General features: G+C 42.7%; 1 protein-coding gene across 1 annotated transcript in view; it reads left to right on the forward strand.

Moving 5' to 3' along the window:
- GSR (glutathione reductase) overlaps positions 1-9,673 on the forward strand; it is a gene marked incomplete at its 5' end in the record, with an annotated part of 19,561 nt that overhangs the window by 1,107 nt on the left and 8,781 nt on the right. Inside the window, 5 exons of the mRNA XM_006765654.2 lie at positions 981-1,050; positions 3,616-3,763; positions 4,344-4,398; positions 5,758-5,857; positions 8,939-9,025. Of these exons, the coding sequence (XP_006765717.1) occupies positions 981-1,050; positions 3,616-3,763; positions 4,344-4,398; positions 5,758-5,857; positions 8,939-9,025 (460 nt within the window). The remainder of the gene's footprint in view (positions 1-980; positions 1,051-3,615; positions 3,764-4,343; positions 4,399-5,757; positions 5,858-8,938; positions 9,026-9,673) is intronic.

The raw sequence follows: 9,673 nt of genomic DNA on the forward strand, positions 1-9,673 counted from the left end.
ATTGCTCTTCCCTCTCTCTCATCAATCCATGTCTCTGGTCTTTAAAATAACTTGTTATGTAAAATTATTTATTTATCTAAGATGCACCTACACTGAATTTATCTGAAAAATCAAAAAGTCGATATTAAGAAAAAAATTGTAAATGGAAGATTATAAGAGAGGGTTTCGCGTGCCAGCAAAAGTTACTGGCGTGCCATGTTTGGCGTGCATGCCAGGGGTTGCCCACCCCTGTTCTAGGTACTTTGTACAATGTTTGTCCTCTTATGCCTGGCTTATTTTTCTTAGCATGATGTTTTCAAAGTTTATCCTTGTGCCTGTGTCAGAATTTCAATCCTTTTAAAGGCTGAATGGTATTATTTTATATTTGTATACCATATTTTGTTTCTCCATTCATTTTTCAATGGGCTTTTGGATTTTCTACCTTTTGTCTATTGTGAGTAATCATGCTATGAACATTGGCCTACAAGTTCGTGCCTTCAGTTATTTTGGGTCAATACCTAGAAGTGGAATTGCTGGGTCATGTGGCAATTTTGTGTTTAAATTTTTTTAAGGAGCTGCCATAAACTTTTTGAAGCCATCAAATTTTTAAAAATATTTAGCAAATTCATTCATTTAACAGATATTGAGTGGCAAGTGTGATTTGAAGATTATTTATTCCCTTAGATGCAGTCGACCATTTAGTTCCAATAAGCTCTTATTGCTACCATGCTAGGTACTGTGCCAAAGTAGCTACCTTTGTCTTCTGTGCAAAGAAAAATGTTATCTATATACCGTGGATGACAACTGAACATTCTCCACGGAGTAGAATAGGGGTTCTCCACATCGGGGACAGCAGATGGACACAGGGAGGGGTGGCTGTCTTTAGAGACATTGACTCACGGGGTTTGTACTGAGGGTGTGTGATTCAGGGACAGATGCCCTAGTTACTAACTGAAGGAGGAGAATCCTCTTTCTCAGCACTGACTCAGGTTTCACTGCAGGGTGATAAAGGAAAAACGGGATGCCTATGTGAGCCGCCTGAACACCATCTATGAAAATAATCTAACCAAGGTGAGTATGCTGGGCTTGGAACTTTGAGAAGTTGCGGTTTGTTGCTTGAGTATGCTAACAGGTCCGGCCAGACTGAAGCATAGCCATGGCCCGTCTCTCTCATTGTTTTTGTTACTTCTCTGGTGATTAACGATTCTGAGGTGGACCTGTCAGAGAAAGCCTCTCACTGGGTAGGCCAGTCTCTTTTCTACAGAGAGGCGTGTCAAAGTTGGGAGACCAGGTCTCACCTGATGGCTGTATCTCGAGTAGACCTGGCTCTCCAGTTTGTGCCAGAAGCCAAGCCCATCAGAGACTGAATATGCCAGTTTATTAATTAAAGTCAGGAGCATGATGTGGGTGGAAACGTGCCATTGTTATTTGCTCAGAGCATCCTCATCCTTGGTGGCTAAATCTACTCAGTGGTCCAAGGTATGGTCCAGAAGGTTTCTTTTTCTGTGAATGAAATCTCATCAAGGAAATTGGGCAAAGACGGGTTTGCCTTTAGCAAATACCTGTTGTCCTTGGCTATCCTGAGGCTTTTCCCGTCTTACTGCTTAGATATCATACCTCTCCCACTGGGACTGTGTCAGGGACATGGACAACTTTTGCATCATCGACTCTTTCTTGACGGCATATATCTCATCACCCTTCATTTGCCTTTTTGCTCTCACTTTGCGGTTTCTAAGATTTGAATGTAACAGGTTATATTTAGATTAGAGGATTCTTTTTTTAAAAAAATATGTTTTTTATTGATTTTTAGAGCAAGAGGAAGGGAGAAAGATAGAGAGATAGAAACATCAATGAGAGAGGAACATCACCGATCGGCTGCCTCCTGCACACCCGCTATTGATGGACTGAGCCCACAACAAAGGCATGTGCCCTGACCCCAAACCTCTTGGTTCTTGGGTCAGTGCTCAACTGCTGAGCCACACGGGCCAAGCTAGATCAGAAGATTCTTGATGATACTCAGGCCACTGTAATCTCATTAGTAGATTGTTGATAAGCCAATTTTAGTGTGAGTTACTTCTACAGATGGCTAACCGCAGACATTTTTATGTTGATTCATATCATTCTTTGGGTTTCTTTTTGGATGATGTATTTTCTGACCTTAATCCCCAATTCAATGGGAAAATATTTGGGGCCTTCAGTCCCCTAGACACTGATGACAAGACATTTTAAGTCTATTAGACATGAGTTGAGATAATAGTTGTTATACTAAAACACCCACATCAGATTTTATTAAAAAGTGGAGCTAGCTAAAGTGCAAAAGTGATAGAAAAATCACTCAAGAAACAGCATTTTTTAATACTCACAAATCTTGGTGTGCCGTATAACTTACCCTGACGTTATGGAGAAGGAATTCTGAATAGGAAAGGAAACTTTCTGTCAAATACCCTAGGAAATGAAAGTAAAAATTTCATCAGTTCTTCCTCCAAACTATTGTCTAGATCAGTGATGGAGATCCTTTTGAGCTCGGCATGTCAGCATTTTAAAAAACCCTAACTTAACTCTGGTGCCGTGTCACATATAGAAATTTTTTGATCTTTGCAACCATAGTAAAACAAAGATTTATATTTTTGATATTTATTTTATATATTTAAATGCCATTTAACAAAGAAAAATCAACCAAAAAAATGAGTTCGCATGTCACCTCTGACACGCATGTCATAGGTTCGCCATCACTGGTCTAGATTATTGCCATTTGATGCATACCCCTTTTTGGCTAGCACCCCCTAAGAAATTATTACCTCCTGTAGGAAGGATTTTGTGGAGGTTTGCGGCTTTTGGCATTGATCTTGATTCATCCTGATTAAGCAGGGCACGTGCAGAGCAGGCCTGGAGGGGTGATTGCAAAAGAGGCAATAACTCAATTAAGAATCAAGCATGTTCTAAAATGTTCCAACATTCTCTTCTGTAATCCTGTTTGCATAATGCCATTATCCTTGTAACTGCCCACATTTGCATGCCAATACATGCATCATAGCTGGCAGAAGCTTGCTGGCAATCTCCAATCCCCAAATGGAGGCCCTGGCACAGTATGAGCAAGTGAGGGTTTGCGTTCTTAGCATTTCTAGCCTGGACCTTCATTGTCATGTAAATTGGCGGTGTTCTCCCCATTTTGTTTAAGAAAACCTGAAACATCGCATTTTCCTGCCTTGGCCTGAGTATTTCTCTTTCGCCTCTGCTCCCTTTGCCGCTATCCTTTTTTCTCTCTTAGCCCTCTGTTCCTCCTCCGACAACATCATTCTTCATGGTGTTTCCATTGCAAGTGAGACTTTTCCCCTCAAGTTTTGGAGACAAAAATATCTTTTTCCTTGTGGGGGTGACTTGCATATTCCTTTTGGTCTCTGGCCAAAAACAGCACCTTTATTTCTTCTTACTTGTACATTTCCAGCATCGAATGGCAATCCCCTTACCTAAGTATCAGTTAAACAGAAGTTCTGTAGAAACTCGAACATTGAAAGTTGTCTTGGCCTCAGCAAACCCAAATTCAGAATCCTCAGTGGAGAAGGGAAAGCTCTGATAAGGGCAGCAGATGTTTTTGTTTTAGCTTACGAACATTTTCATGTCACGGTTCCTCTCCAGGCCAAGATAGAAATCATCACTGGCTACGCAGCGTTCACCGGTGACCCCAGGCCCACTGTAGAGGTCCGTGGGGAAAAGTACACTGCTCCTCACATCCTGATTGCAACAGGTGGCGTGCCCTCACATCCTCTGGAGAGCCAGGTCCCGGGTGAGTCTCCCAGAGGCAAATGCTTGTGAATAACAGCCAGGGGGAGGTAATTGGAGGGTGGGAGAGTGAAGCAGAGCCAGCGGAGTCTACTCTTAAGAGCTGAGCAAATGTTGGTTTCACAGAGAAATTTCATAGTTATTTGGTCATCACTGCTCTTATTTCTAGAGGGAGGGAAAAAAATGTCTACCAGGGCCCTGACCGGTTTGGCTCAGTGGCTAGAGCGTAGGCCTGTGGACTGAAGAGTCCCAGGTTCGATTCCGGTCAAGGGCATGTACCTTGGTTGCGGGCACATCCCCAGTATGGGGTGTGCAGGAGGCAGCTGATCGATGTTTCTCTCTCATGGATGTTTCTGGCTCTCTGTCCCTCTCCCTTCCTCTTTGTAAAAAATCAATAAAAAAATTTTTTTGAAAAAATGTCTACCAGGGGAAGACTTGGTTGGCAGCTTCCCAAGTGAGGACTTTTAAAAACTTGTCAAAACAGAGAGCATGATGGCTAAGAGAGTATCGGTTCTTGTGTAAGATGTTGTGATTATTTTCCAAGAGAAGGCTCAGTCTGTGTGATCCATATTTCACTGTCCTAGGTGCCAGCTTGGGAATAACCAGTGATGGATTCTTTCAGCTGGAAGAATTGCCTGGGTAAGCTGGTGTCCTTCCTGACCTCGGTGTTCATGCTCCCTCAGGCTCTCCTCTGACACTCGCCCCTTCCACCCCCAGCCTTAAACACTGGCTTTCCTGGTTCTCTTCTCCTGTCTTCTCTTTTTATGGCATTGGGTATCTCATTCACTCATACCCCTCAATAAGTAACTCAGGTCTTTCCTGTCTTTGGTCAGAATCCATTGCAGAAATTTAAGAACCAGAGTCAAGCACAGGATGGTTCTGAAGGATAGTAAAGCCCTGAAACTATCTTCTGGCTTCAGCCTGATACAGCATCAATCGCTAATGTGTCTCAACACCTGCTTCTGGTGTTCAGAGCAGCTGGTGCACAAATGAAGGCTCTGTCAGTCTCACAAAAATAGATTTTCCGAAATCGCGCTTTCTATGTGTTTGTCCAAATAACCTTAGTACATAAATGTCTGTCATGGGTTCAGATACACGGAGAGGAAAAATATAAGGAGGAAGATATTTTCTCTAATTTGCAGAAGCTCCCAGTGGCAGACTTTCTAAGTTAGAGGGATCCTCCCTTCACTCATGAAAAGAGGCAACACCCAGGCACCGGAGAAGGGACCCTTTAGTGCAGGGACTTTATCTCCTTCCAAGTAACACCCACTCCTGAGTCAGCAGCTCAACTCCGCTGCTCCCAGAGCCGGTGCTGCCAATCCAGTTTGAGGTCTTAATCCTGTGCTTTTATAAAGGCCTTCATGGAGGGGGGCGAGGGTGACTAACAAGTCATGGCCACACCTTTACCTTAATTCACCTGGAGCCACAGTGGATGTGGGACCAGAGGGTTTCTTTGCAGTTTCACGCTGCCGTGAAGGTGTCCTGTTGAGATACGCAGACCAGGCAGTCTTTTGACTTTGAGACAAGCAAACAGCCTCTTTAGACTTGCTGTCTGTGGAGCATGGAAACGGGTTACAGAGCAGCCTTTTTCGCCTCGTGATCCACCCTGTGCTGTTTGGTTTTAGGGTTGAATGATGTGACACGTATGGTCATGACTCGTCTTGTTTGTTGGATGATATAATTCAACCTGGACTCACTCTCAGAGCCATTGGATTATATAAATGTGCATTAAACATTTTATTTTTTTTGTTTTGCATTAAACATTTTAAAATCATTTCTTAAACTTGCATTGCTAGCAATAAATAAATTTAAATGAATTCATTCAAATTGTACCATTGTTTTGATAACTGTGCCATGGTTACGTAAGATATCAGCTTTGAGAAAAACTGGGCAGAAGTATACAGGACATCTCTGTACTAGCTTTTCAACTTTTCTGTAAACCTAAAATTATTCAAAAACAAGTTTATTTTAAAATCGCGACCCTGTGCTTTCATTCAGCCGCAGCGTCATTGTTGGTGCAGGATACATCGCCGTGGAGATAGCGGGGATCCTCTCTGCCCTGGGCTCCAAGACATCACTCATGATACGACACGATAAGGTAAGTTCCGTCCTTTTACCTTCTCCTTCCTTGATGTTAACCTTTTACAAAACCTACAGTGAGAATTTTCTCTTATGTTGTCATTAAAAACTAGGGTGCAAAGCCTACGGAGGTTGGCTGCTTTGTTCCACGTGGGGCTGCATAGAAGCCAATTGAATTAGGCTTTATGTCCTTCCCAGCTTCCAGCTGCTGGTTGATAATAATGATTTCGATTCTATCAAATTGGCTGGTATTTTTATCATGAGGTACTAGATAGTATCAAATGCCTTCAGAAGGAAACACACAGGATCAGTTTAATTTCTTATACGGGAAACCAATTTTATACGATCAGGTACTATTGGATTTTTAACAGTCAACTAAGTTCTTTGCATTAAAAGGAAAAATATCAAAAATATTTACACGTGGATATTCATGGCAGCATTATTTGCAATAGCCAAGAGGTAGAAGCAACCCAAGTGTCCATTGGTGGATGAATGGATAAATACAAAGTGTTATCTATACTAATAAAAAGGGTAATATACTAATTAGACCAGATAGACCTGACATCTTTCGGACGTCCTTCCGGCAAAGCCATAGTGGCAGTGCCGAGGCAGAGGCGATTAGGGGCGATCAGGCAGGCAGGCAGAGCAGTTAGGGGTGATCAGGCCAGCAGGGGAGAGGGGTTAGGGTTAATCAGGCAGGCATGCAGAGTGGTTAGGGGTGATCACGTGGTCAGGAGAGAGCAGTTGGGGTGGTCAGGCAGGCAGAGGGGTTAGGGGCGATCAGGCAGGCAGGCAGAGCAGTTAGGGGTGATCAGGCCAGCAGGGGAGAGGGGTTAGGGTTAATCAGGCAGGCATGCAGAGTGGTTAGGGGTGATCACGTGGTCAGGAGAGAGCAGTTGGGGTGGTCAGGCAGGCACAGGGCTTAGGGGCGATCAGGCAGGCAAAGCAAATTAGGGGAGATCAGGCCAGCCTGGGAGAGTGGTTAGGGGCGATCAGGTAGGCAGGCAGATGGGTTAGGGGTGATCAGGCAGGCAGGCAGAGGGGTTAGAGGTGATCAGGCAGGCAGGCAGAGTGGTTAGGGGTGGTCAGACAGGCAGGCAGATGAGCGGTTAGGTTAGGAGTCAGTGGTCCCGGATTGTGAGAGGGGTACCCGACTGCTGGTTATCCTCCGAGGGGGTCTCAATTGGAGAGGGTGCAGGCCAGGCTGAGGGACCCCCCCCCGCCCTCATGCAGGATTTTTGTGCACCGGGCCTCTAGTATACATATAATGGAATATTATTCAGCCTTAAAAAGCATGGCATTCTGATGTGTTACAATGTGGATGAGCCTTGGGAGCATGCTAAATGAAATAAACCAGACACAAAAAGACAAATACTATATTATTTCACTTCTGTGAGGGTATCTTGAGTAGTCAGACTCACAGACACAGAAAGTAGTATAAGGGTGGTTGTCAGGGAGCTGCAGGGAGGAGGAAATGGAGAGTATTGTTTAATAGCTATAGAGTTTCAGTTTTTCAAGAGAAAAAAAGCTCTGGAGATCAGCACAGCAATAGGAATATACTTAACACTTTGGAACTGTATGCTTACAAACGGTCATGTTGGTAAATTTAATGTTATGCTTTTTTTTTTAACCAGACACAACAAATAATAATAAAGGAAGCTCATAGGTCATTTGCTCTAACCTCATTTTAAGGCTAAGAGAGGTTTTGTGAGTACTAATTAATATCGAAACTGACAGTTAACTAAAGTCTCAGAAGCCCAGGCCAGTATTTTTCCTGCTAAAATGCTGCCTCCCTGTTTGTCACTGAGGATAAAGTGCTGCTTTGTCTGTTTTTTGATTACTTGTGACTTAGCACCTTTGGTTTGTGGCGCAGTATTGGAGTTTCCAGAGGCATGGTGTGGGGCAGTAATAGGAGGGCTGGCCCAAAATCTGCCTGCCCCTAACAAGAGTGTGACTTGGGCAAGTCACTTATTGCCTTTGGAATAGGATTTATCAGATTCTAGACCACTTAGATGCTATGATTCAAATTCTTGGTTATTTGAGCAAATGGAGGGAGATGAGGGAAGCTGACCATGCTGGTCAACGTGTGCTCAAAGGAGAGTCCTCTTTGGCTTTGATGCTTGTCATATAATTAAGCCCCGGGAGATTTACGTCCTGAATGTTTTTCATAGGTCATGTTGTATTTTGCATTGCTGGAATGCATCCAGCAAGTTGGAAGGAAGGAGGAAAGCAGAGGGATAGCTAGCCTGAATTTAATACATAAATAAGCGAATAAACTGCAGCAGTTTGTCAGTAGGATGGTTAATCTCCTGCATTTGGAAAAGTGGCTTGTTTGCCAAGAGCCACCTTATCTGTAATCTGTACATCCTTTAAGTTAATTCTTAGTCTGTCTTTTATCTGATATTTTATGTTTTCCACATAGATCTTAATAAACCCTGTGTTGATAGAATGAATGATTTACAGTGTTGGCCTCAGGTTAGCTTGCAAGAGTTGCATGTCTTTCTCCTCCACTGAAGCGGGAAGAGGAGAAGAGGGTGCTCATAGCCATATTTATATCCTCCTAGCACCTTTTAGAGTAAATCCCCAAAATAGACACTCACTGCATGTCTAATAATTTAAATGAATGATAGCATCTGACAAAGACTAAGTGAATGATTGCTGTGAGAATATTGTTGTAACAGCAATGTTAAAGAATATGTAAATGCCTCCGAAGATATAACTTAACCAGTTCCCTGATCTTCCCACCTCAACTTGATATTCTGAACTCAATTAAGAAAAAATAAAGTGCTTCCATAGATATGGGAGGGAGATTAATGAGCTTTGGTTCTGAGAATATGAAGAGGCAATTAATCGATGTGTCTCTCTCACATTGATGATTCTCTCTCCCCACCCTCCCTCCTTCCTTTCCACTCTCTAAAAATCAATGGGAAAAATATATATTCTTGAGTGAGAATCAACAGAACAAAACAAACAAACAAACAAAGATGAAGATAAGAGGGGGGATGATATTAAAATTTCCCTCCCAAATTTGTGGCATAAATTTTAATCAAGTTTTTTCCTTTCCTACCACCATCCCTCTGCTGCCTCTATTTGTATACAGGTACTTAGAAGTTTTGATTCAATAATCAGTTCCAACTGCACGGAAGAGCTGGAGAATGCTGGCATAGAGGTCCTGAAGCACTCGCAGGTATGGCCCAGCCAGGGCATGCTTACAGCCTTCAGTCGTCTGTCATGGATCACACTCTGTGCTTTTGGCTTCACCCCATTAGTTTTATTAATAGAAACTCTTGTGTACCCCAGTCAATTGATTCCTTCTAGTCAGTTTCTAGAGTACTACCAATTCTTTTCTTTATTCTAAAATGCTATATTTCTCATTAATGTATTAATGAAGCCAAGGTATAAAATATTAGAAATCTGGTTGTTGAATTTAGTTCAGTTCGAACTAAAGCTAATTCTTTATGCTTAGATGCCTTACTGAACATCCTTATTTTTCAGGTGTATATTTATTTCTCAGGAAATACTGGGGAATCTATTTTTAAAGCACACCCTTTTGGGTTTTGCGATGGAAAGAATTACAAAGTGCTTTACTCCTCAGGGACTCGCCTAAATTTCAGAATTTTCCTGGAGCATTAGGCTTGTAAAAGTGATTATTTCCCCCATAGTTTCACCCTTTCACCATAGGCCACATCAAGTAAAATAAAAAATGGGACTACGCTTTGTGAATGTGAAAGTGCCAGATTTGTGGTGGGATCAACATCAGATTCATCTGAAACCTGCACTGAACTGTGCAAGGCCTCTGCTCTCCTGACCTAATTCTTGCGCCGCCCCCCGCCCC

The sequence above is a fragment of the Myotis davidii genome, unplaced genomic scaffold (assembly GCF_000327345.1).
Source record: "Myotis davidii unplaced genomic scaffold, ASM32734v1 scaffold93, whole genome shotgun sequence".
NCBI lineage: Eukaryota > Metazoa > Chordata > Mammalia > Chiroptera > Vespertilionidae > Myotis > Myotis davidii.